At 36.6% G+C, this 27,888-nt stretch overlaps 3 protein-coding genes across 6 annotated transcripts in view; 1 reads left to right on the forward strand and 2 right to left on the reverse strand.

Moving 5' to 3' along the window:
• LOC113065643 (ensconsin-like) overlaps nucleotides 1-21,776 on the forward strand; it is a 32,172-nt gene extending 10,396 nt beyond the window's left edge. Inside the window, exons 2-19 of one of the 4 annotated variants that reach the window (XM_026237077.1) lie at nucleotides 5,947-6,069; nucleotides 6,167-6,241; nucleotides 8,613-8,776; nucleotides 9,917-10,031; nucleotides 10,588-10,686; nucleotides 12,619-12,729; nucleotides 12,872-12,973; nucleotides 14,558-14,674; nucleotides 16,030-16,211; nucleotides 16,399-16,541; nucleotides 17,363-17,604; nucleotides 17,696-17,846; nucleotides 17,942-18,113; nucleotides 19,045-19,149; nucleotides 19,235-19,276; nucleotides 19,395-19,449; nucleotides 19,582-19,720; nucleotides 20,064-21,776. In XM_026237077.1, coding sequence (XP_026092862.1) covers nucleotides 5,947-6,069; nucleotides 6,167-6,241; nucleotides 8,613-8,776; nucleotides 9,917-10,031; nucleotides 10,588-10,686; nucleotides 12,619-12,729; nucleotides 12,872-12,973; nucleotides 14,558-14,674; nucleotides 16,030-16,211; nucleotides 16,399-16,541; nucleotides 17,363-17,604; nucleotides 17,696-17,846; nucleotides 17,942-18,113; nucleotides 19,045-19,149; nucleotides 19,235-19,276; nucleotides 19,395-19,449; nucleotides 19,582-19,720; nucleotides 20,064-20,277 — 2,351 coding nt within the window. In that variant the 3' untranslated portion in view covers nucleotides 20,278-21,776. The remainder of the gene's footprint in view (nucleotides 1-5,946; nucleotides 6,070-6,166; nucleotides 6,242-8,612; nucleotides 8,777-9,916; nucleotides 10,032-10,587; nucleotides 10,687-12,618; nucleotides 12,730-12,871; nucleotides 12,974-14,557; nucleotides 14,675-16,029; nucleotides 16,212-16,398; nucleotides 16,542-17,362; nucleotides 17,605-17,695; nucleotides 17,847-17,941; nucleotides 18,114-19,044; nucleotides 19,150-19,234; nucleotides 19,277-19,394; nucleotides 19,450-19,581; nucleotides 19,721-20,063) is intronic. The other 3 variants (XM_026237078.1, XM_026237079.1, XM_026237080.1) reach the window with 3 other exon arrangements.
• Nucleotides 21,777-22,799: 1,023 nt separating this feature from the next.
• LOC113065353 (chemokine XC receptor 1-like) lies at nucleotides 22,800-24,487 on the reverse strand. Its single transcript, XM_026236578.1, has one exon. It carries the CDS (start codon nucleotides 23,820-23,822, stop codon nucleotides 22,908-22,910), a length of 915 nt encoding a protein of 304 aa, XP_026092363.1. The 5' UTR covers nucleotides 23,823-24,487; the 3' UTR covers nucleotides 22,800-22,907.
• A 1,317-nt stretch (nucleotides 24,488-25,804) lies between these two features.
• On the reverse strand, nucleotides 25,805-27,888 carry LOC113065355 (chemokine XC receptor 1-like). The gene has a single exon (XM_026236579.1). It carries the CDS (start codon nucleotides 27,830-27,832, stop codon nucleotides 26,897-26,899), a length of 936 nt encoding a protein of 311 aa, XP_026092364.1. The 5' UTR covers nucleotides 27,833-27,888; the 3' UTR covers nucleotides 25,805-26,896.

The raw sequence follows: 27,888 nt of genomic DNA on the forward strand, positions 1-27,888 counted from the left end.
TGATTGATTGATTTGATTTATTTGTTTTCCGTCACACAAATGGGCTTTCATGAGAGTCAGTATGCACTAACAACACTTCTTGGACTTTGATTTACTAACTAGCTATGTTTGCCTGTATCCCATCATATCTAAAGCCCTGTTCTTCATTAGTTTATTTGTTGTCTATGCAACTGTTCTAAAGTATGTGTTTCTACCTTAATATAATTTAATTAATGCTGATTGCTGCCCTAGGTGGTTGGTGTCTGTGTACTCTTCCTGATTATTCTGTACTCCCGTCATAACATACTTAACCAGCCTGCGCAACCCGGCATTCAGGACACAGATTAGTAAAATAATCTGGCATGGGCCTCAGAGCAAAGGTTCATGAACTGGTACCAGTTAGGGCTGGGACAACGTGTCGAGGTCATCGATGACGTAGACGCAAAATATGCGCATCAGTTCGTCGACCTGTTTTTATTTCTCTAAAAAACGTTTGCAAAACATTTACCTTATGTGCGCTGAATAAACGCGATGGCCGGATCAACATTCTGTCCAACGTTATATAACCAATCCAGGGGTTTTTCTGCATTGATCTTTTTTTTTGGCGGCTGTCAAAGCCTTATTTGATCGCTGTGCCTGACAGGGCGCGTACGAGAGAGAGTCCCGGCTGCGCGCGCAAACCACATTTTTCAAGGCGCTACTGTCAAACTGGGACACCTTTATTGGAAAACTGGGACACATAAAACACATTCACTTGTTATTCAAGTGTAGGCCTTATAAATTAAATACACAATAACAATATAAACAACAAAATAAACAACAACAACAATAATATAAACATCACTTTTTTTTAAGAAGGGGTGCAGGTACAGCAAATTCAGCCCACCCCTCCCTCGCCTGCCCAATTTTTTTAATAATGGGTTAAATTTATTTCATTAAAAAAAATAAATAAATAAATAAATAAATAAATAACCTTCATTAACATCTGTTCTTGTAGGAATGAACTGATTGCACACAGGCTTAATTTAATTTCTGTATGGTAGGTTAATCTACACGTCAATACAGCCAGTGCAAGTGAACGCCTCCCCGTCTTCCATGAGGCCATTCTCCTCGCCACACGTCTCATGGAACCAGTCCTCGCAAAAACATTGCACATGATCCAGTCTTCTTTGGATCAATTGCATCGCCAAATTTGGCTTTAAAAATATTGCAAATGTCCTGGCCATCCGAGCTTGTACCCTCCATCTTTCTTTTTTTTTTTTTTGGTAGGCTTTGTTTGTTTTTTGAAAAGTGTTAATTGCGTGTGTCTCACGTTGAATTCGTGAGTGCTGGCGTAGTTTAAGTCAGTCTTTGTTGAAATATCTAGCTAACTAACTAAATGTATGAGGGACATATAAAAAGGTAACTCTATTCCTCCATTAGAATGACTTGAATGGCTGTCCCAGTTTGCCAGTAATACCCTCTCCCAATTTAACAATATGCTATTGTGTCAAAATCGCATAAAAAAACCCCCAAGAAGATTAATATGAATGTGATTTTGAAAAATTCTGATTCACCATTACATCCTATAACAAAATATGTAACAATTATAAATGATCCATGAGTTGTTTTATTTTTATAACCTTAACATTATTTACCGCAGAATGCTATGTCATTTTACTTACCATCACAGTTCACTGCGAGGTTGTTAAATATGATGTGCCACACCCCGGAAGTGATGTCATAGCCACAGAATTTTTTATTTTTTTTTATCACATAGTTGCTACTGATGAGCTCAGTGTTGATCTTTAGTAAAAGAAACATATCCATGTAAAGATATAAACTATTAAGCTTAACTGTCCCACTTTGCCCATTGTCCCACTTTACCAGTATTCACCCTATTTATTTTTATAGAAGTATCGATTCAGGCACCGGTATCGTTTTAAAAGTATGGAAATGGCACCGGTATCGTATAGAACCCAATCGATACCCAACCCTAAATATATGTTACTGTGCATGCATGTAATATTTATATACATCTCTGAAATTAATCCAGCACTGTCTCACTCATCTAACACACCCAATTTACACACCCAAAGAAATAATAAAGTTAGCAAGAAATTAACCTAGATAAAAAAGTAAAATACACCCTGTCTAACGAACGCAAGTGGCGCGCCGCAATAAAATACTACTCATTATAATCAGTGATGGTACACTGGATGTGGCACAACACGTCAAATCCCCACAGTATACTGCCTCTTCCTATTTATGAGGTACTGACACAGAGTTTCAAATGTCTTATGTAGATACTAGACAGACAAAAACGTTCACTGTTCTGCCACCAAGCAAATGGAATATTCCCATCGAGGTCCATCGCCAAACACAAAATTAATTTGCTGAATGCATAAACTGTTTTCCTGTTGAAAACAGTTTTATGTTTCCGGTTTATCATGATAGGGAAAATACACTTTAACTGGAGATTATTAAACAGTCAGGGATGAAATAAGAAACTAATTGCAGGCAATTGGACTAAAAACTACAATAAATAATACATTGTGTAAATTAATTAGTCTTTACTGTGTAAGCAGTGAGAGATTTTTCTCTAACTGTTGTTTAATTAACACAAAACCGCAGAAAGGATTATTATTGGACAGCTTCCCCTTTAAGATCGAAGTCCGGATCCAACATACTCTAACACATGCGCTTTCTCTTGCAACTGTTAACGTTTCCTTAAGTCCTAAGTGACAGTGTTTATGAGGATAGCCAATAAATCAGCAAAAATTGCTCACAAGTTCTATTAGCACCTGGTGCGTGGCTTACACACTCCTCTCACACAGAAACATAGACCGCGCACACATATAGCTCTGTTGTTTGTGTTGCAATGGCCTAAATTACGTTTTAAACTGCATTGCTTAAAAACATGATGTGAGCGTGCATGCTGTTTTTCATGTTTCTGCCTGCATCCCCGTGTAATACATGCAAGACTGCCGTCATTCAGTTGATTAAATACTGTTGCCATAAACAGTGTATTTTGTGGCACCACAAAATAAACAGTAGAGCATATGTTAGGAAATGATAGACTTTTAATTTCATCAATCCGATATATATGTCGTCATAATCGCCCAGCCCTGAGACTGACTGATGTTGACGTTGTTCTGAGCTTTGATTGTTTTTGCACCCCATGGGTATATATGGGTCAAATGAGAAGCCTTCACTAGTGAGCTACATGAAGGCAAAATCAGGTGTTCGCACAAACACGCCCCACAGGTGTCATGTTAAAATCACAATAGCCTGGGGTTTGTTTAGATGGTGCATATATTTTTGGCTAACATTACTGAACTTTACCAAAGATCAAGCCATTTGCAGTGCAGTAAAATGTAGGATTGTCTTTTGCAGTTTTATAAGCCACATAAAGCTTGCATTTTGTGTTGGAGCATGAAGTGTCCGTATTACTTGAGCTTGTGATTTCAGATCTGCTCTTAGGTAATTTCGTGGTTAAACACCACTGGGTCTCCCTTATCACCAAGTAATGTGCTAAAGCTTACACACACACACATACTCATTTTTAGGCTTTACATTCTCTTAGGGATTGATAAACATGTATGCTGTTTTTTAAATAAGTCTCAGTAGAGAACTGATAACTCCAGGTTAGATTAATATAGTAATGAGGTCTGTGTGTCTTTTCAGAGCCGGTAGAAACTGAGGTGATCCTTTCTGAATTAAAAGTAAAACAATGACTTTATTAAGATCTGTCCCTTTTTCTGCAGTAGTATAATTTCAGAAATTGCCCTCAGTAATCATTTGAGACCTGTCCCATTGTTTGTCTCAGAAAGGTGATATCTTGCATTTTAGGAAGGAGTCTAAAATAGGTCAGACAGAGTTTGGCCTGGGATAAATCAGAAGTAGCATTGTCCTGGAATCTAGAACGAGTGATGGCTGTTTCAGATCCATCTCCTCAGGGATCGCTCACAAAAATAGATTGAATAATATCACAATAGCTCTGTTCTAACAGGTAATAAGCTGTCTTTGTAGAAAGTAGCTTATGCATAATATGGAGATTTACTTGTGAATATGAAGATGCATTTCTATAGGTCTTAGCTCTTCTATAATGTGCATTTATTGCTTTGAAAGAGCAAGAAATCCTTTTTAAATGCTGTGCAGATTCAGTCGTGTGATGAAGTGTACCCTATTTCCTAAAATAACCAACATTAACTGCAACATTGAAATTCAAGTGTGTGGCTCTGTCAGTGAGATGTGTGTTAAAGTTGCATGTGTTACTACAGTTAAGTTTTCTTTCAGAATCATCATTGGCTGATAGAAAGAAAAAATAGGTTACATAAAAGTTTTTACTTACAAATAAAGATAAGGTAAAGGTGTGGGAAAAAAAGTGTTACTCATGTAAATAATCCCCCCTTTACTTAAATATATGAACTCAGAAAACCGCTGTTAATAGGTTAATATAATGTTTCCAATTCTATGACTAGTAAAACGATGGCACCTTACTCTCCCCTGAGTAGCTGCAAGCACTGTGTTGTCGTCTTGTGTGAAAGGTGTCAGCGTTAAGGAACAATACTGACATCTGGGAGCTCAACCAGGTGCTGGCGATGAAGTATTTACATGTGGTGTTATCACTAATCGTATTAAGCATATATCGTCACACACTAAATGAACACAATATTGATAATTGTTGCTTTGAATATCACAGTTATCTTCAGTGCTGGTAAATCGCGACACCCCTAGTTTGTATGTTTGGGCATAAAAAAGATCTACAAAGTAACAAATCTCAAAGTCCACTCCAAATGGAGATATTTTGTTTAAAAAAAAAAAAAAATCCCTTTTCAAGAACTACAACGAATGGCTCGTTTGGACTACGGCGTTGTTTTCTGGGTTTTGTGATGTCACAAAGTGGCCTATTAGAATATCATTAGAATAATTCCACACTATGGAAAATCGAATGGTTGGGAGTGGGGAGGGGCGAGTTTGTGGTTAGAACGCTTGGTTGAGTGCATCAGACAAGAACCATGAATCCCGAACCATGAATCCGTGTTTAGATAGGCACTGAAAACAAATAACGTTTGCTAACGGTTGCCGGTTACATTACAGTACTTAAAATTTTACTTACCACATAAACAAAGTAGGAGAGCTATGTTGTATTTGTGTTGTAGGGTTTTTTAACACTTTTCATGCGTGTTTGTAGTTCTAATTAAATCCTCGTCCACCGCACATTATGTTGTGGGCAATATTAGCTGTGAAGAGCATGCACAGATCTGCACTTCCAATTTCTACCAGAAGCAGTAAACCATCCGGGTACCTTAGGAATACTCATTTCAACATACTACAATTTGTGACATACTAATTCTGATTTTGAATACTATTTAGGACTGATAGTATGCGGATTTGGATGCAGCAAGTGATTTGCTGCCACCTACTGGCACTTTTATTTTCATTTTTAAAGTATCATTTCTTTAAAATATTTTATATTTCAGTATTTATTTGTATTTTTGTATGTTGCTATTTTTTGTAATGCCTATTCAGTGTTTTCTAATTAAACACAATAATGACTTGAAATTATCTTTAATAATAACTTTATCTTGAATTAATTGGCACATGATGTGTTAATTAATCGTATTATTTTGGTATATCGTATATCAGTACGATTAATTGATAGCGCTATTAAAAACAAAACAAATGGCCCTATGAAATAATGTAGACACCAGTCCATTCTGCAGTTTAATTGTACAGACCTACTATTGATTTATTCATCTATTTGATTTAATTATTGTTATGTCTGGTATTTGTGAGTCCTTAAAGTTTCAGTATTAACTTTAATACTGAAACCACCAATACATTTGATAATGATAGTCATGAGTGTTTCAGATATAAATGACTCGCTTTGTATTTCACTTTTTAATTTTCTTTATTCTTGATATACTGATGAAAAAACAGGCTGGGTTCCCCCCTTCACTCTCCTCTGTGTTTGTTATTCAGGCTCTGACTACCTTCTTAGAGCAGATGAGAAGTCGTCATGGAGTCAGCCAGACTCCTCTGCGTCTGGACAGTACACCTACACCATTCCCAGCCCTACAGACATACACATCGTTACCAGACCAGGTCAGATTCACCGCACATACTGCTAGCTGTATATACACAGTCATCTTCCAGCTTTACTGCCAGAGCTCATGCAGAGTTTATGTGCTTGTGTATGCAGAGCCTCTCACGCTGAAGATCGATGAAAGGCAGAGACTCGCCCGTGAACGAAGGGAGGAGCTGGAGAAGCAGAATGGTATGACAAACATACACACATTGTCATTAATGGCAACACAAAAGTGCCCTTGCAATGCATGTTACTTTGTTAATCTGACATATTCCAGAATGAAGCAGTATATTCTGTGGGAAATTAGGTACAACGAGACTTGAAGTTGTATTGCATTTGTATCAGTTTGGTCAGGAAAAATTGTACACATAGGACAATTTCATATCTCTTTTTAACGTCTTGACTGATTTTTCTTAGTGATACAATAACAAAACTAGTAATAAAAAAATTATACGTTTTGTGTGTAATTGTTTATATACATATTCTTTAATTGACACTTCTTGGCACAGCTGAAATGCCATTTACATATGTCATAGTTTTGTTAGTACTAAAAGCCATTATAAGAACAGAAACAATTGTTGAGAAAGTACAAGGTCATACGCTTGGTCATTTTTTTCATGTTGCCTCAAAGGGTTGCAGTGGTTTACTCTGAAAACACACTGTAACCTTAGAAATGTCCTCTGACCAAAGACTCACTCAGTCCTAATGAGAGGCTTTATGGGTAATAAGAAGGGATGCCCTCGACTAAAGAATTTAATTGAATTGCCTACATAGCCTATTAAGTGCATAAAGCTTGCCCCAGCACACTGGCAGAAGTAATGATGATGAATGTGTCAGGAAAAAACAGTAAGATTAAGCAGCTTCAACATTTTATTTAAATCCCTATAGATATATTTTTCATGTCTGTAGCCTAAGGGCCGTAAACACAAGAGTTTCATGCTGTTTGAAAGTGCATCCTGTTTTCTTTCATTATTTTACAAAAGTGAAATGTATTTTTGTTATAGTGATTGCACACAAATAAACATAGAGGCTTTAAGATTCAAAAGATGTATTACTCTTATCTCTATGACCAAAATTACAGAGTGTTTTAAGAGCAAGGGAGCACCTGGGCGCCACCATCTGTCACGCTGTGAGCACACGTGCTACTGTTCAGCTTTCACACTCCACATGATGCACATTTTCTAGGTTGACATTAGATTGAGCGCCCATTTAAAGTTGATACTTACATATTTCAGATGATAAGCCATATTTGAGGTCGATGAAGGATGGGCGAGTGTTTGAATGTAACGTTAATATATTGCCAAAAATCCATCCGTTAATGATCTGTTCGTAACAGACTGCATGACCTGCATGAAGAATTCTTTTTTTTTTTTGCAACTAATAAAATTTTGGTCGACCAAGCCTCTTCTCGTCGACTAAAGGTTAATCGATTATTATGGGGGCAAAGTTAGATTTCACATATTGTTCTTGTAATTTAGTAAATCATGTGAATTCTTGTCAAAACAAACCTTCGCCATGGAAAGCCCTAGGTTACATTTCTTGTAACCCATTTCTCATGTCTGTCTGTTCTCCTCTGTTCGTTACTGCATGACTAACTGAATGGGGCATGTTGCTATAGCAGTTGTTATGTAAACTCTTGGCATGGTGGTTACTAGGACACCCGGTTTTATGTTAAGCGTTAGAGGCCAGGACAAAAAGGCCAGAGAAAGATTGGCAGATTAACTTTGCTCATTTTATTGAAGTGCTTGGATGCTAATGAAATTGATAATCCACAATGTTGGTTACTTACATCTGCCTTTCTTTATATTTGATCATTTTTACCTGAGGATCACTTTCCAAACATTTTTGACCATTTCCCACCTTTACTCTAGGCTGTAGCATTAAATTAACTTTTGTTTGTGCAAATGTACCTTTAAGGCTTGTTATAACCAGCTAATCTTGTGTGAACCACGTTTTTTCACAATTTTTTCAGGTTGTGGAGTCCAGCATTGTTGTATTGCCCCGTCCTTCAATAACTGCCTTTTTCAATAATTGAAAAACAGGTTTTAAAAGAAAAGTTAAAAAGCCTTATTGATTGATAGACAGGTTGATGGCTGGATCGAGAGATATATCAAGAGATTGGATCAAACAATAGTTTGATAGATAGACTGATTGATTTCCAGACCTCCTTACACCAGAAAGGTTGTTTAGGTTGCAAATGTCCAGCACCTGATTAAGGTCATTCATTTGTGAGGATTTTAGATGACGTCAACATATGCAAAGACTCTGGATGAAGCCAACTTTGGATCGAAAGAACTGTTAGATATTATCCTTCTATTGCAGTCATTAATGAGCACAAGCTGTAATCACTGCCTCACACATTTACTGTCACATAATGTGTTGTCTTAAAGTTGTATATTACATATGGACCTTACTTTGACACACTTATCTCCTTCTGATAACAGAATACTTATTGTAACATTGAAACAATTTTTTTTCTGTAAAGTTGCTTTGAAACAGTATGCATTGTAAAAAGTGCTATACAAATACACTTAACTTGAACTGAATTGTGTTTGTGCAGCTGTACGGGATTCCAAGTGGATTGAGAGAGAGGAGAGATCCAGACAGTTTCATGAGAGACAGCTGGAAGAGCGCAGGAAAAAGCTTGATGAGCAGCGGGATAAAGAAGATAGGAGACGTGCTGCTGTGGAGGAGAAACGACGGCAGAAACTGGAGGAGGAGAAGGTGGGGTCACCAGGAAACCCTTTACTGCAGTTTTACCAGAGAATACTTTTTTTGACACAAAGCCCCACTCTTTCAAAGATTGTTAGTACAACAAAATGTTAATAATATTAAAGGGTTACTCCTCCAAAAAAAATTTATTTTGTAATTAATCACTTACCCCATGTTGTTCCAATCCCTTAAAAGCTCTGTTCGTCTTCGCAACACAGTTTAAGATAATTTGGATTAAAACCTGGAGGCTTGAGACTGTCCCATAGACTGCCAAGTAAATAACAGTGTCAAGGTCCATAAAAGGTATTACAAGTTGTCGTCAGAATATTCCATCTGCCATCAGACGTGCAATCTGGGTTATATGAGACCTTTGTCAAAGGTTTCCTCTGTGTCACTCCATATCACTGTGATGTGTATGCTCTTCTGTGTCCACCTCACCAAAAGGATGCACTGTTTTATTTCAAATCAAAGCTAAAAACACAAAGAAACAGCACATCCTTCTGGCACGGTGAACAGAGAAGAGCATACACATCACAGTGATATGGAGTGACACAGAGGAGATCTTTGACAAAGGAATTATTGAAAAATTGTTTTCTTCACAAAGTGTTCCTGTCGCTAAATATAACCCAGATTGCACGTCTGATGGCAGATGGAGTTTTCTGACGACAACTTTTTATACATTTTATGGACCTTGACACTGTTATTTACTTGCCAGTCTATGGGACAGTCTCAAGCCTCCAGGTTTTAATCCAAATTATCTTAAACTGTGTTGCGAAGACGAACAGAGCTTTTAAGGGATTGGAACGACATGGGGTAAGTGATTAGTAACTACAATTTCATTTTAGGGTGGAGTATGCCTTTTAAGACTGCCCTGGACATTTGCTGAAGCTCCTTGTTTGAAAACCATTACATTGTCATCATTTTGAAGATATACAGAGACCTTTTCTTTATTATTGTAAAACAAATACTAAAGGCAAATCATTAATTTTGTAAGTAAAGGGCTCATCAGTATAGATTTGTACTTTTGGTGTGTGTTTGTGTGTGTGTTAGGGGTTGGACATGGAGGATAAATTCTTGAAAAAACTAAATAAAAGGTCATTTTTGTCCAATAGAATGCTCTCTGGATTGAGAATGTCCTTGTGTACGTTTCAGGTCCGGAATGAGGCTGTTATCAGGAGGACCATGGAGAGGAGTCAGAGAGTCAGGCCGAAGTCCAACCGCTGGAGCTGGGGTGGAACAATCTCTACTAGCACCTCACACATCAGCGGTAAACACAAAGAATAATGTGATACTACTGTATAAAGAGATTGTGGAAATCAAATTGTGTTTTTGTTGTATAAAGGTGGACTACAGCATCTTGTGTAGAAGTGTTTGTGCTTCTAACTTTTGCCTGGATGATAATAAAACAAATGAAAAGAATTAAATACTGGGAATATTTTTAACCCAATTCAGTTGCTTACAGGTGATTTAAAACTTCTCTTTTCAGTATTGTGATTTCAGATTTTATTTTATATAATTTATATAATATAATATTTTTTTTCGGTTAATTGTGCAACCCAAATACAAGCTCATTTTAGCCTGGTTGTCAGGATTTAAAATTCTAATATTATTATTTTAAGAGTGTCAAAATATAAATTCATATATTTTGCAGTATGGCATATTTCTTGCTCTGCTCACATTTGCTGACTCGGAGCCATGAGTTCACGGCACACTCCATTTGTGTCCTTTATTTTCTGCTCCATCAATATCCCTCTTGCTCTGTATGGTTCTGAATCCTTCTTTCTCTCTTTCTTTCACTGCTTCTCTCTATATTTATTTCTCAGGTTTTGATGATTCTGCTGTCTTTCCGTTGGATCTAGCTGGGCTGGAGCACAATCATGGTGTTTTCAGCTTGGCGCATCAGCAGCAGTTTTGCTCTAAATGTGAAATATAATCATCATTGTAGACCAGCAGACTAGAAGCACTAGCTAGAGCTTGTAGCATCACCCATAAATGAGTGACCATCACCTTTTAATTTCCTGTGAACGGTTAGCATGGAACCAGAAACATGAACAAACTGCTTAACCAGTAGTATGTTAGATGTGGCTTGTAGTTTTAGTAGTTTTTGTTTTAAAGGTGACATTTATGCTTTTCTTTGTAATCCACATTTTGCTTTTACACCTTTAAGATTAATACACAACATTTTAAGATGTGTCCAAAAACTTGACTCGTTTTGTATATCAGTGTCTTTATATTATACATCTTTTTTATATTATACATACATTTTCCATGATATGACCCCTTTAAAGTCTGATAATGTTGATGTTGGTAATGTTAGATCAGTTTAAGCATGTTTAAAGACATCTCAGATAGGGCTCTGCGATGAATCGAAATCGAATCGAAATCGCGATTTGAGACGTTGCGATCCGCTAATCACAAAAGCCTGATGCGAAATTACTCTGTTCCAGAGCACAGCAGCCATGAGTGGTAAACGCCCACCATTAAAAAAATAAATGGTGTCAGCTCAATAGTCAAAAACGTTATGTAACTTAAGCTCCGAAACGACGAACAAAAAAGGTATTTTGCAAGAGCTGCGTCACCATTCATCAAGAGCATGCCGTATTGCATGTTCGCTATTCCTAATTCAGAAGAGCGCACACACAGCCTGTATCTCTGAATGCTTCTCACTTGATCCTCTCTTCCCCACGCGGCACGAATCCCGCGTCACGGACGAGCCATTCAAACTTGCCGCACTCATGCAGCCTGTTTCGCCACGCTTGGTTATATTCTCGCGCACGCCCCTGCACCGCGAATCTCCATGAGCGCATCTGGCAGTATGGATGAGGCTTGAAGCACGTGCGCAACCTTTGTCAGCTCGCGCTTGGCTCCGCGTGTAAAACGAATGTAAATTCAGTCTAACTACTTGCTAATTTCACTTGAATAAAATGAAACATTCATCACATTTTCCACTTCTTCTTAAAAACCCAAATACAGTGTAATATATGTTATACTTCTAATAATTGACTAAAGAAATACAGTTCTGTATTTATAAAAATAAAATAAACAAATATTTCCAGTGAAATAAAGTAATTAAGTTAATTCTGTAAAAGTAGTTATACCATTATAATCTTGTCTACTGAAAAAAGAAAAAAAAAAAAATGATCAAACTATATAGAACCCCTCCCAAACCACAATTGAAAATTGAATGGATTTCAGATTTATAATGGGAATTGTATTGGTTTTAATGTAAACTATAATGGTGTCTATTTGACGGATTCTAATAGTGGGATGTAATCTGGCAGATGGCAATCAATAGAACAACAGTAATTCCTATTGGAATAATGCTAAAAACAAAAAGGAATTTTGTAATGGTTTAATGGAAACTGTAAGAATTTCTGTATTTTTTTTTCCCAACAGGGTAATGATACTGTGCTGCACAATATTGACAATATTGAGCTGAAGCTTGACTTTGCAAATTTAAAATCGCAAATCAAATCGCAATCGCAATATCTGTCAAAAAAATCGCAATTAGATATTTTCAACATATCGCAAAGCCCTAATCACAGATTTCCAGTTAGTTTTGTGTCTGTCCACTCTGGGACACACAGATGGAGGGCAGATTGTGAGCATTAAGCTGATGAGGGTGCCTCCATCCTCTTTTGTCTTTAGTACACGTAGCCAAGCACTTTTCTCAGAACTAAATTAGCATCCATTAACTGCAGGTAATCACACAGGAGAAAACATTTCAATACAGCCTCTTATGCACTCTTCCCCTTCCCCTTTAGTTCTTTCTTTATTGCATTTGTCTGTATTATGCCTTTTAAGTATTATTAAGTTTGCATCTGATGATGTATTTTGCATCTGTGTGTTTGTAGATACTGACAGAAGGACAGTCTCTACTATGAATCTGTCCAAACCCACAGACCCAGTCATTTCAAAACGCCTGTCATATTCCTCAGCCACCTTGCTGAATTCACCAGATAGAGGTAAACACAATCGCTTTAAATTTTGCACAATCAATCTCACAGCCAAATTAGTCTCTTTTAAGATGTTTTTTTTTTGTTTTCACTTTGTTGAATTGATGTTGTTTTTGTGTGTATTTGTGTGCTGTGTGATTGTCCATCCAAGCCTTACAGAAGCAGACATCTCTCTCGTCGTCTTGCTTGATTAAAAAAACACAATCTAAATCCCAAATCTCCAAAGAGAAGATCCCTCAGGACAAATCAGCAGGTGGATTTTAGAAATCCAAGAATCTTTCTTGATGCTCTCCTACTGGGTTCAAACCTGTGCTACCCTTGGCTCCAGACTGCAAATAAAGTTATCATTAATGGAAAAAAAGACTGAATTGAACGGTTCACAGAACAGTCAATTACGTTTGTGTCAATATGGGATTTTAATTACATATACATAAAATTTATTTAAAATGCATGCCTTTTGTTCCTTTAAAGGACACATTAACTTTTAGATGAATTTCATTGTAAGCGCTACCTTGGCATCCACACAATGTGAGCATGACCAAGAGCTTTTATATATATATAAAACTATTCAGTAATTTTCAGTCTTGAGCTCTGGCTACGCAAATCTCTGGAGTCATGCTGTCTCTTCCAGTATTTACAATTATTGCATGTTAGTTTATGAAACTTTTAAATGGTTTAGGCATTTGAAAGTAATAAATTAGCTATAACAATAAAAAAGTAAACCGTTTACTCCGTGTGTATGCATGCTTCATTTGATTGTATTTTTATAGTTCTTGCATGTTTTTTCCTGCAGCAGTTAGCAATTTTTTTTTAAGACAACATGAAATCAAATAGATGAAAATTTGATAGATGATAGATTTTTAATCATGCAAAATTCATCAGTGCATGTTGTTTTCAATAAAAACAAATTTCATAATGTAGTTACTGAAATTACTTTATTGCTGTGTGACAGGCTATTTGGTGTGGACAAAATATTAATTTTGTAGCTTTTCATGATACAATCAAATCCTGATGGATAACATCCCCTCCTGGCCAAAATATTCTTTCAGTTAAAAATATGCCACTTTGCACACATTAAATTGTGAGTTGTGATTGCAGTTTCATGTTGTCTTTATACAAGTGGTAATGTTTATGGTAACTAACCTTGTTTTCCTTGATTGAATGGTCAATCTTAAAGGAATCGTTCACCCAAAAATGAGAATTTGCTAAAAATCTACTCACTCTCAGGCCATCCAATATATGTAGATTACTTTGTTTCTTCATGGGAACAGAGAGAAATGTAGAATTACATCACTTGTTTACCAGTGGATCCTCTGCAGTGAATGGGTGCCGTCAGAATGAGAGTCCAATCTGCTGATGAAAACATCACCACTCCAGTCCATCAATTAACATCTTGTAAAGTGAAAAGCTGTGTGTTTGTAAGAAACAAATCCATTAAGACCTTTTTAACTTCAAGAAGTTGTTTTCATAAGGTGACTTATTAAAATAAGTCTTCTCTTCTGAGTAAGAAACAAATCCATCTAAATCATGAATGGCCAGAAGGTGAGTAAACTTTAGGCTATTTTTCGTTTTTTGGGTGAACTGTGCCTTTAAATTGGCTTCATGTTGTTTTTCTATGATTATGTTTAGGGTAAGAAATCCTGTATTACCATGGTTAGTCTTGCTTAACACAGAACTCTACATAAACCATGCATGATTCAGCTGATACCTTTTCTAGGCATGTGATGTTATTAATGGATGTGATGCATCTTTTTCAGTTGCTCTACTGCATGTGCAAGCTGCTTATTTAGCACTTTGTCCCTCAACAACCAGAATTTGCATATGTGTGCTTTTCCAGGTACGCGTCGCATGCCTCTTACCCCATGGGAGAATACAATGATCAATCGACTACAGACACCAACACAATCCTACCTGGCCAGGAGTCGCAGCGCCATGTCTTTGTCTGGAGAAGCAGGTAATTGCTTAAATTAAAAAAGGTAAATTCTAACTTTATCTCACAATTCTGACACTTTTTCTCATATTTCTGGGACAAAAAGACAAAATTGTGAGATATAAACTTACAATTCTTGGTGCCTTTACCAGCTATTTAAAAGAATAAATATATATATAATTCTAATGTATGTTATAACTTGTGTTGGTGCTTCAACTTGTTAAATGTTAAGCTGAAACATCTTATTGTTATTCTGCCACATAGACTGCAGTTTCAAAGTAGTTTTAACTCTGTTTGCAACCGAAACTTATACAATAGCTGATCTTCAGGACATTTTATTGCGAACACGCATGTACAAAGATAGAGAGCAGAGAAAGAGGGGTATGAGAATATTGTAGAACAGTGAGGGCTGTTTCTGGCAGGGCTGTTTCTGTTTCTGCTAAAACAAAACACCATTTACAGACAGACTTTTCTTTTAGTGACAGCCTTGCCCAGTTACTGCCAACTTCATCTTAAACTGATGTGTGCGTCTGTGTGTACAAATGGACCTGATGCTAATCTCTCAATAGCTTGTGTCTATTTATATGTGGCTGTTTCCTGCTAATCGTTTGGTGTTTTTTTTTCTTCTGTATGGAGATGCTTTTATCAACTAATTAAATTCTATCATGGGCAAAAGCATCATCATTTACTCATGAGGAATTAAAGTGTCTGTGTTGTAGAGAATGAAATACTACCGCACTGTTTATTGCATACTGTGCCGTACTATTTACTGCCTGCTGTTTTTATAAACATTTGAAAGACTTTGCAATACAAATATATATTTCACACAATAAGTATGCTACGTTGTCGTTGACCTCATTACTTTAAATTTTTAATGTAGTAAGTCCTATATTTGTCTCTGAATTAAAAATAATGTTTTGCTTTTTTTATTGCAACTTCAATCTAATGAAATCAGTTAAAAGCATAGTAAAATCTATTTTTTATTATTTCTAATTCCGTTGTCACCCTAGAAATTTCAAACACATCATGGTATATAATATGCCACTGGGTTTATAATTTACTTTTTGGCAAATTCACTTCCTTGCATACAAGTAAATTTACCCAATGAGCACAGTGAACATCATAATGCAAAAAAAAAAAAAAAAAGTATTGCAGTATATCATTCTGAACATGCTTTCAGATTGTCCTTCTTACAGATACTATACAGATACTAATACACACTTTCTTTTTCTTCTCTTTCCACTATTTCATCCCCCCTTATTAACCTTTTTTTCTGCACACCTTCCTCACTCCCTGTTACTCCTCTTGTCCATATTGAATCAATTTATTTCTCCCCATAATACCCCCTGGTCGTTTGGTTAAACTTGCCTGCGGTACAGTGACCCACGTTTGTCCTCGCTCAGCCTCCTGTCACCCAGTGAGCTCCATGTCCTTCAAGTCCATCCAGTCACGCAGCGCTGAGCGACCAATCAAAGCAGGCCTTACTTTTGAGAGACCAGTCAGAGCAGGGTATATCCCTCCAGATAGCAGCACTCGCAGAAAGACCACCCAGATTCTCCCGGTAAGCAACACGCACAAGATTTATTATTGTTGTACAGGGATTATGTGCTTAATTTGTTTGTGTCTGTGCTTAAGCTTCCTTACGAATCTATGTAGGCCAATTGTAGTGTGTTGATCTTTGCTTAATGTAGTATGGAAGTACCGTAGGTGTCTCTCAAAGACTGTATTTTGTGTGTTTCATTGGTCAGATTGACAGGAAGGATAAAGACAATGTGAGAAAGTCGTGGAGTAACCTGTCATATCCCACTAGCAGTCTGAGCCTGTTCACACCCAAGAGATCTCCTTCACCTGCCGGTCATCGCTGCAGGGTCACCAATCCTTCCCCCACCAGGTAGAAATGGAAATTTAAGATTAAAACAAGACTGTGAAGAATAAAAATATATTTCACAATCAACAGAGTTATATATTTATAAACTACACATGGGCTTGAAACAAAAATAGATATAATAAATGTACATTTGCATAATCATTGATTTTCCTGTTATGTTATCTTAACTTCAGAATTATTTCATATTTTCTCATTTACTGCATTTTTTATTTTTCGATTTCATAATTATAATCACAATATATTCACAATATAATCACTATATATATATATTAGTACTAAAAGAAGCTAAAATATATGACAATAACATAGAAATGTTCATAAAATAAAACAATCCAATTTTGGAACAAAAATTAAATAAATTTTTTACAATATATTTTTTTAAATACATAAATATTTCAAATATTACAATTCTTAATGTTATAATATTCTATTATAATTGTATACTAATAATATTACATATTAGATACACATACTAGTTAGTAGTGTTAGAATTTTATTGCACAGAATGAAAAATGAATAAACTAATTTTATATTTAAAATAATATGTAACGTATATTAAATAATAACCAAATAAATGTACATTTATTTATTTCTCAATCTTCCCGTGATGCTAGAACTCCTCTTTGTTCTTGGTATAGAATTCTAGAAATTAGCTTCTTAAATATATTTACTAAAACTTAAGCTAAAATATATAGTAACAAGATAGAGTAGAATAGAGAATGTCTGTAACTAAAATAGAAGTTTGAAACTGGTATTCAAATAAATATTTTTATAAACTACTTTTACTCACTGATTCATTATTGTTGTTGTTCTCTGTTTCTCAGGGGCTCTACTAAACCTCTTCAGAAGACACCTAACCTGAAAAAGTCCAGGTCTCCTCCTCCACCAACATCAATTCCTCTGTCTCCCAGTAACCCATCCTCATCATCAGGCAATCTCAGGCCCAACAGAGTGACATCCGAGAGCCCGAGAGTTACCCCAGAAGGAGAGGGGGCCAAAAAAGAGGATGTTGAACCTCCTAAAGTTAAACCTGAGGCTCCTACAACTAAATCAGAACCATCTCCTGGTCTGTAATACTGCACAGCCACTATCAACCATCGAGTTCAGTTAAACTAGCGTCATTTATTCTACTCCCGTGCCTCTTTTTGTCTTTGTAGAAAGTTCAGGAAGTTCTCCAACTACACGGCCCTCTGCAGGCACAACAGATCCTGAGGAGGCATCACGACTGCTGGCTGAGAAGCGACGGCAGGCCAGAGAACAGAGAGAGAGAGAAGAAGAGGAGAAAAGACTGCAGGAAGAGGCTGAAAGGTGTGTTTGAGAGATTTTCATCTAGCCAGACAAAGCACTAAACGTATTTATTTTGAAAGAAATCTTGAAATCATTATGTACCTGTGTGCATACAGGCGTAGCAGGGAGGAAATGGCCCGCAGGAAGGCAGAGGAACGAGCAAAGAGAGAGGAGGAGGCACAGCGGCAGGCCGAAGAGAAGAAGAGACAAGAGGAGGAGGAGGCAAAGCGTTTAGAGGAGGAGAAAGCTCAGAAGGAGAAAGAGGAAGCGGAGCGCCTGCAGAGACAGGTACACACAAAAACACATGACAGATCAGATCCAGACAGATCGTTAAACGCTCTGCAATCACTGCACGCTTCAGAAAGATAACACTGTTAACATTAGGGTTCTAAATAGATGATAAAAATCGTGATTAATTTCATGATATTGTTATGGATAATTCAACATTTACTTGAATTTGGCAGAATTGATTAATTGATATACACTCCTGTTCAGACTTTTCAATTCATAAAAAGTAATTCATTCTTTTATTTAACAAGGATGAAATAAAGCTTTATAATGCTATAATTTATAGTGGTACAAAAGATTTCTATCTCGGATCTCTATCTCAAGTCTTTCAAAAGATAATGCTGTTGCATTTTAGCAGCCACTTTTTTCTGAAGCGACTTAAGAAAGTTCTTTTGGCTGTTCTTTTATACTTTCTGTTCATCAAAGAACCCTGACGAAAATTTATCACGGTTTCCACAAAAATATAAAGTTTTCAACAATGATCTGAAATGTTTCTTCAGCAGAAGGATCGTGTGACATTGACAACTAGAGTAATGATACAATATATTTATTTTAATTTGTAATATTATTTTACAATATTACTGTGTTTTTGATTTAAATCAGCGCAGCCATATGTAATTTACCTCTCATTATAATGTCTCGATATAAAATACATAAATATTGCATACTATGTATACTGTAGGCCAGCGATAGGCTCATGGTTAATGATAATAATACAAATACAACAAATAACATGCTGGCACTTTCTAAAGCCACTTTTTGTAATATGTGTGCTAAATAGCATTGCATTAATCTCAATAACATAATAAGATTCGCAGCCCTAAAGTAAACGCATGCAGATTTCTTCATAATTTTATCCAATTCAAATTTCTTTATTACATTTTTAAAAAAGATTTATCCAAGTGTATTTTTTGTCTCTTTGTATGCTTAGAAAGAGGAAGAGGAGGCCCGTCAGAGAGAAGAGGCAGAGCGTCTGCGTCTAGAGAGAGAGAAACACTTCCAGAAAGAGGAGGCGGAGAGAATGGAGAGGAAGAAAGTAAGCAGAGTTCATTTCATTGAGCACTGTTTTAAGGTAATTACAGGCTTTTAGTGTCATCTGAGCTTATTCTTGTCTGTCACAGCGCCTTGAGGAAATTATGAAACGCACACGCCGATCTGATCAGGTAAGGTGTAGTATTTGTGAGCAATTGCCATCATCTTTTCAGGCTGTAATTTAAAGAGCTGACTTTCACTAACACACACACACACACACACTCTGTTTATTCTCTTTCTGTTTTAAAGAAAACCACCCCACAGAGAAATGGCGAGGGAAGCCAGCAGAGCGGACAGAATTCAGGTGACTTATGATTTTTACATTTATGTGCAGCAGTTTCCTCACTCTGAGATGATATTTGAGACATTTTTGCACTTTATGATGCCTGTCATTAATCTTACACCACTAACCTCCCTCTCTCTTGGTCTCTCTTAGCGAGTTCAGTGTCCAGCAGCCCTTCAGTAAGCATGTCGGCCCCTCAGGCTCCAGAGATCTCTGAGACCATACGCAGTGACAGCAACGGACACATGGGGACCAGCTTCATTACACCCAAACTGCCCACATCAGGTCACAGGTGAGACCAGAGTACTGTTACTGTTAGACCATGTAGTTAACTTGATCATTTTGGATAATTGTCTACTAAATGGATCAGTATACTGTAATGCAGTGAATTAATCTCTCCTGCCCTCTACTGGTGATAGGAGGAACTCCAACTAATTTTCTTTTCTTTTCTAAGCACTTTATATAATGTTTATAGACAGTATGTGCACTATTTAAAATGTATTAATTTAGTGGACACTTTTATCCCAGATGAGAATACAAGTGGAAGCATTTAATCCAACAGTTTGCTTAATCAGAGAATCTCAGACTTGATTTACAAACAGTTTGTAATCTCTGACACCTTTGTTCACTTCAAGTGTGACTGCCCTGCTCAGAGAAAACGGCACTGTCACAGAGGCCTTCGAGGAAGTCATAGACGTTCCCACGGGGTCCAAACTGTCCCGTCAAGATGGAGACGGAGAGGAGGTGGAAAATGAAGAGGAGGAGAGGAGAAAGGTTCCCTTGTTGGCTTTCAGAGAGAACGGCAGCATGCATGATGTGAGCGGACTGGAGGAAAACCTAGCACAGTAGAGTTCAGGTCAGTCAGTCAGCCTGGACACAACATGGATTTGGGGTGACATGCGATGGCCCTTTTATCTTATTTAGATGTTTAAACATTTATAAGGAAGGAAGTGCAACCTGCAACACAGGACTGAAAGAAACCCGAAAACCTCACTGTACTTCCTTTCAACTGACACTTAGATGCCTAAAATAGCAAGAGAAATTACGAAATTAATCTCTCTTGGCTTCTACTTCCTGTAATCGGCTCCTGTCTCCTCAAACTGAAGTGGTGCACCTTAGGAACCACATCTTCTGTTTTTTTGGGGGGGGACCACCGTCGTGGTGACTAAAGTCACGTCTAATACTTGAAGAAAAGTGTCGTCGCTGTGGTGGAAGCTCCGGTGAAGTGCTAGCCATAAGGAATGTGTGACAAGAGAATGATGTTTGTTGTGTTTGCATAGATTTATGGAAAAACCTTGTAGTTTTGCTCGCGTTTTGCCAGCAATCGAGTGGCTGAACTCTATGCTTAGTTTTATAATTATTGTTCAAATGAAGAGAACATATTTTCTTCCCACTTTGCAAAGCTTGAATAGATTTTTGTCTCTTGAATTATGAATTTTGCTCTGGTTTGCTAAGACCATCTCATTCCGTCCCAATGTACGAGTGTCTGCGCAATCCAAGTGAAGTAAAACTCTTGGCCTAAAATTGTATAGTTTTTTTCTGACATAATTGGGTGAATTGAATGTACTCCGCAACATATCCATGATATATTTAACTCAAAATTAAAAGGAAAAGGTATTTTCTTTCAGTGTTAAATCAATGTTAAAATTAGGCACACCCATCAATTTCTCATAACAGTAATTGTAGGGAAAAAATTATATATTGTGTAAAGTGTGAGGTCTTTATACATGATATTTCTTCTGCCCATAATTAATGCTGATTGAAATAAAACAATTTTAAAATGTTTTTCCCCCTCTAGATTTTGGGTTGAAATGTAACTTGGATGTGTTTTTGTGAGATTCATGCTGCTGTTGTTTCGTGTAGCTTTAATCACAGACATCCCAAAGCAACTTGAACTATAGATATTTATGAAATGTAATGTCTATTTCAGTGATGGAACCCATGCAACCTAATTGTTTAAGCACTTTCAAAAGTAATCATAATGTAATAAAAAAAATAAGCAGAATCTTCTCAAATTTAAATGCTGCTACGTCTTTCCTTTGCCTTATCAGATGAAATGAAGTTTAGAGGATTTGTTAAAGGGCTGTTTGTTTTTGAAAAACCCTGTTCATCAATAACCTTGTAGTTCATGCTGTGAGTCCTGCTGCATCATGTAGCTGTTTTCATCCAAGCCCTATAAGAGACACAGCCGTTAATATTTAATAGGGCTTTTGGAAAACCAAGTATCCTATAGGACACATCATAAAGCAGTTTATCTTGTAAACAACATAAGACTATCTCAGTTTGTTTTTAATGTAATCTACATCAGTGGATTCTCAGTGGACACCAAGCAAAAAAAAAAAAAAAGAGCAGGGATCAATTAAATACCTTGAAACTAAAAAAAATTTACATTTTGATATGCAAACACTAAAAAAATAGAGACAAATGCTGCACAAAATCTGTTCATAAGAGGCTGGGTGAAGGTTTAAATCAAGCACACCTGAGAAGTCAGGGACAGATTTCTCAGTAAAGACTTATTTAAAACAAGCACTTTAAAAAACTGAAGCGTTTTCTCCCAACCAAGTCTATCAATATGCATGTACAAATGATGAAAATCAATAAACATTTGATCTGGAAATGACTATGGCTGCTTTGTGCATGTCAAATTAAGTTACTGCTGTGGTTGTGAATTATTTTTATTTATTTATTTTATTTTCCTGCCACAGATTAAACTTTTGCATGTAGAATGATTTGATGTTTAGATTCAGGAGTGGTTCATATGTGCCAAGGCTGACATGAAGAAGCTTTTATTTAATGTGGAAAATTTAATTTAGGTCATGTAATGAACTAAATTATGTCTTTTTTTTTTTTTCTAATTATGGAGATTTGTGAGGTTGGAATGCGTTTTAACGTTATGAAAAAAGTCTCTCCAATGCTGAATTGATTTGATAAAAAATTAAGGAAAAACCGCAATATTGTGATATATTACTATTTAAAATAACTGTTTTCTATTTGAACATTTATTTTTAAATATTCTTTTATTGTTTTTGTTGCAGACAAGAAAACAAACAAAGAACAATCTGTGCAATATGTAAAATGAAGCATGAGAATGAGCATAAAAAGGAGAATGGTGATATAAAAGACCAACATATCCTAGAAAGAGTAATTACAATACAAATGATTGCTACAAACCTAAATAACTTAATACATCATTAGTCCTGTTCTGGCTCATCAGAACCCCCCCCCCCCCAAATACTTTTAATTTTGGGAAGAACAGCATTTATTAAAAATAGAAATAACATAATAAATGTTATTGTAACACCATAAATGTTTTTACTGTCACATTTGATTAATTTAATGCATACTTGCTACATACAGTATAAAAAAAAAAGACAACCCAAACTTTGTGTGGTATGTTATGCTTTGTGCTGCAGTTAACAAACACACCAAAACAACAACAGGAAATTCTTCTCAGTATAGATCAGAATTGCTTTATTTTTTTAACACATTTTCTTCAATATTGTCTTTAAATGTTTCTGAAATTTTTCTCCAATTAGAGCATAAAGCACTGGGTTTAAGCAACAAGGTGAAAAAGCCAGCAGTCGGCAGGCGTAAAATGCATAATCAAGACGAATGGATACATTACAGTCCATGAACGAAGACAGACCATTATCCTGCTGAATTCTCAAGAACATAACAATGTTGTATGGAGCCCAACCGATGAAGAATACCAGCCCGATGGAGAATATTAGTTTGATAGACTTATGTCGCCGCTTTGTTCGGGATTGTGTGATTCTCTGGAACATTCTGACTTGACAAAATCCCATGATGCAAAATGCAATCAAGAAGAAAACATTTTGTAAATAAACAGCAGCATGCTTCACTGGAATACTGTCAAATTCACAGTAAAGAACCCCTTCATGTTCTAAGACTTGGCTATGAAAGGAGATTAAGAGTGCAGCTGTTCCACTCAGGATCCAAACGATAAAAGGAGCAACTGAAAAGCCTCTGCATCTCTCCCAGTCAGACAGAGGATGAACCACTGCCATGTAACGCTGAACGGTCATTACAGTCAAGAACAACACGCTGCTGTAAAAGCCGAGGTAGAACAGAAACTTCACCGCTTTACAGCCAACCTCTCCAAATGTCCAACCCCAGATGTAGTACGAGGCCCAAAACGGAAGTCCAAAAGTGAAAAGCAGATCTGCCACGGCTAAATTGAGGATCAGGATGTTGATAAGCAATCTAAACTTCTCATACAGCACCAGGATGACCAGAACCAGCAGGTTACCAATGCAACTAAACACAACCAGCAAAGCGAAATAAACTGGAATAACAATGGATCCAATTTTGACCACCTCTTCTTTGTGACAAAGTTGGTCTTCTGGTTCTATAGATGTATAGTCTTCAGTCATGATGTTCTCTATATAATCACATTAATTTTGTTATTAGAATTTATTATTAAATTTGATTAAAATTAGATATTTAAAAAAAATATTCACTAATAAAATAATGAGCGAGAATATTCTTACCTTAATTTTTTTTTAGTTCTAAAAGTAGTACTTCTGGCAATCTTGAACAAATTGCTAGAAAACGGCACAGCAAATTGAGGCTACTATTGAGTGATGTGGATGTTTTGAGAGGGATATTTGAGTGTTTTCAATGATCAGTGGGAGGGTTAAAGGGACCTACTTCAAAACTCAGCCATTTCTCTTTTCTTTGACAAATGTGAAATTGAAAGTATTGCTCTCACAATGAAGGCAGTTGTTCTTTAAAGTGTTGTGGCAATTCCTTAGTAACATTTTAAGGTAGTTGCCATTTAATGGGAGTTTAGAAACTGCTGGTTTACATAATAATACACATGATTTGCTTCCTTTTCATGTTAATGAGTAAAACTGCCCTTGCAACTTTAAAATCAAGTTTCAAAATTAACATCAACAGCAGGGACATTCATTAAATAGATGAAGAAAATGATTTTCAAATCATGTACAGGTGCATTTCAAATTAGAATGTTGTGGAAAAGTTCATTTCAGTAATTCAACTCAAATTGTGAAGCTTGTGTATTAAATAAATTCAGTGCACACAGACTGAAGTAGTTTAAGTCTTTGGTTCTTTTAATTGTGATGATTTTGGTTCACATTTAACAAAAAAAACACTATCTCAACAAATTAGAATATGGTGACATGCCAATCAGCTAATCAACTCAAAACACATGCAAAGGTTTCCTGAGCCTTCAAAATGATCTCTCAGTTTGGTTCACTGGGCTACACAATCAAGGAGAAGACTGCTGATCTAACAGTTGTCCAGAAGACAATCATTGACACCTTTCACAAGGAGAATAAGCCTCAAACATTCATTGCCAAAGAAGCTGGATGTTCACAGAGTGCTGTATCCAAGCATGTTAACAGAAAGGTTGAGTGGAAGGAAAAAGTGTGGAATGATATGATGCACAACCAACCGAGAGAACCACAGCCTTATGAAGATTGTGAAGCATTTAAATTTACATTTGGTCTTTTTGCAGATGCTTTTATCCAAAGCAATTTACAATTGGGGGATACATAAAGCCATTCTTCTTAAGAAGCAAACAGACACAGGAAGTGCTTTTAATTTCGAGTTTTAAACATTGTTCGAATAAGTACATGCTTGAAAAATATTAAAAATATTTTATTTATTTATTTTTTATACAATAAAGCCAAGTAGTTTTGAAAGAGAATTGTCAGGTTTTAAGCATTCCACCACCCTGCATTCTGAATCATTTGTAGAGGTTTGATTTTGCTTGATGGAAGTCCAGCCAGAAGAGCATTGCAGTAGTCCAGCCTAGATAAGAAGTTGTGCAGAATGCTCAATTAGAAAGGCCCTAATCTTTCTGATGTTGTGCAATGCAAACAAGCTCAATTGATTCAAGAATTTGAGTGAACTAAACAAGGAATGGACTGAGGCTGGGGTCAAAGCATCAAGACCCACCACACACAGATGTGTCAAGGAATTTGTTACAGTTGTCGTATTCCTCTTGTTAAGCCACCCTGAACCACAGACAACATCAGAGGCGTCTTACCTGGGCTAAAGAGAAGAACTGGACTGTTGCCCTGTGGTCCAAAGTCCTCTTTTCAGATGAGAGCAAGTTTTGTATTTCATTTGGAAACCAAGATCCTAGATTCCAGAGAAAGGGTGGAGAAGTTCATAGCCCAAGTTGCTTGAAGTCCAGTGTAAGTTTCCACAGTCTGTGATGATTTTGGGTGCAATGTCATCTGCTGGCGTTGGTCCATTGTGTTTTTTTGAAAACCAAACTCACTGTACCCGTTTACCAAGAAATCTTGGAGCACTTCATGCTTCCTTCTGCTGACCAGCTTTTTGAAGATGCTGATTTCATTTTCCAGCAGGATTTGGCACCTGCCCACACTGCCAAAAGAACCAAAAGTTGGTTAAATGACCATGGTGTTGGTGTGTTTGACTGGCCAGCAAACTCACCAGATCTGAACCCCAGAGAGAATCTACCAGGTATTGTAGTACATGTACAGTTCATGAAAATACTTTCCAGAAGGTCAACAAGTCAAAAAAAAAAAAAATTATTGTTCTTATGAGGTATTCTAATTTGTTGAGTGAATTAGTGGGTTTTTGTTAAATGTGAGCCAAACTCATCACACTTAAAAGAAAAATCTACAGCATGTACATGTACACCATGTACAGCATAGGCTACAAACTTTTTGTTGTTGTTGTATTAGCCTTTTAAAAGATAAATGCAGAAAAAAAATAAGGTTGGCTGATCTCAAATATTCCATTTCCTGCTTATGTAGGGCACTGATGGTGCTGTGCTTCCTTCCACAGACCACAAAAAGTCATAACTACCTTTGACGTATTTCACTGTACAAAAACAAAACCGCATAATCTGCATTTTCAGTTCTCATGGTTTATTTTACAGTAATTTTAGGTGGGAGTATTTGAGAAGTTCACAGCACTGCATTCACAACAAATTTTCTTTTAAAAACTGACTTGATTTTTTGTGTTTTTAAATCAAAACATGCTTTTACACAAAGATAGCATTTCAATATTTTGTCTATTGTTTTAGATGTTTTTGTAATCGGTTAAATAATCTGACCCCATGTGCAGCCAGATTCTTCAATCTTTGTTTTCTTACACATTTTTAAAGGAATAGGTCACCAAAAAATTTTAGTTTGCTGAAAATGTAGATGAGTTTGAGAAACGGATTTGGAGAAAAGTCCATTCCCTGTTTTCCCCTCACATCAAAATCCGCCCACATATTTGTGCATCTCTTCTGATTCAGACAAGATTACTTTTTTTACTGGACAAAGTAATATTGTAGATAGAGGACTCCTATTTCTTAAAAATTGATTTTCGCTTTTGTGGATTGGAGTGGTGTGGATTATTGTGATGTTTTTATCAGCTTTTTGGACTCTCATTCTGACGGCACCCATTCACTGCAGAGGATCTATTGGTGAGCAAGTGAGGTACTGTAGTTCTGAGACTTTATTCACAGACATACACAAAACCTCCTTGAAATTGCTTGCAAAATATTACGGAACCTTGCATCTACAAAAACTAAAATCGCTGGGTTTATGCAACAGTGTGAGAAGGCTAACATTCGGCAAGCAAAATATGCATAGTCGAGTTTAATGCTTACGTCACAATATATGAATGGATGGATAGTCTGAGATTTTAAGAATATGATAACATTATATGGAGCCCAACCAATAAAAAACATCAGCACGAAAAAAAATGTGAGCTTAACATTATTGTGTCCATTATTGGTAAAAGATTTTGAAATTGTCCGAAGCATTCTCCCATAGCAATAACACATGATTACAAATGCAATGAAGAAAAAAGCATTTTGAAAATAAGCGATGCCAGATTTCCATTTAACACTGCCATATTCACAGTACGTGTTGTCAGACTCTATCATGACTTCGCTTTGAAGTGAACTAATCAGTGCAACAATTCCACTCAGGATCCAAACGATAAAAGGAGAGACTGAAAGGCCTCTGCATCTCTCCCAGTCAGACAGAGGATGAACCACTGCCATGTAACGCTGAACAGTCATTAGAGTCAGGAACAACACGCTGCTGTAAAAGCCGAGGTAGAACAGAAACTTCACAGCTTTACAGCCAACGTTTCCAAATGTCCAACCCCAGATGTAGTACGAGGCCCAAAACGGAAGTCCAAAAGTGAACGGAAGATCTGCCACGGCTAAATTGAGGATGAAGACATTGGTCAGGCATCTGAGGCTTTTGTAGAGCAACAGGAAAACCAGAACGAGGATGTTACAAATGCAGCTCAACACCACCAATAATGTAAAATAGAGTGGAAGGAGGATGGATCTGACTCTCACTACCTCCTCTTTACTACACAACGGCTCACTATAGTTCAGTTCATAGTAGTCGTAAGGGTAAATTGTATTCTCCTCAGTCATGTTGTACTGCAGTCACAAACTGGCCAGATCAGATTTGTTCAGGTTAAATTCTTTGC

The sequence above is a fragment of the Carassius auratus genome, chromosome 48 (genome assembly GCF_003368295.1).
Source record: "Carassius auratus strain Wakin chromosome 48, ASM336829v1, whole genome shotgun sequence".
In the NCBI taxonomy this organism is placed as follows: domain Eukaryota; kingdom Metazoa; phylum Chordata; class Actinopteri; order Cypriniformes; family Cyprinidae; genus Carassius; species Carassius auratus.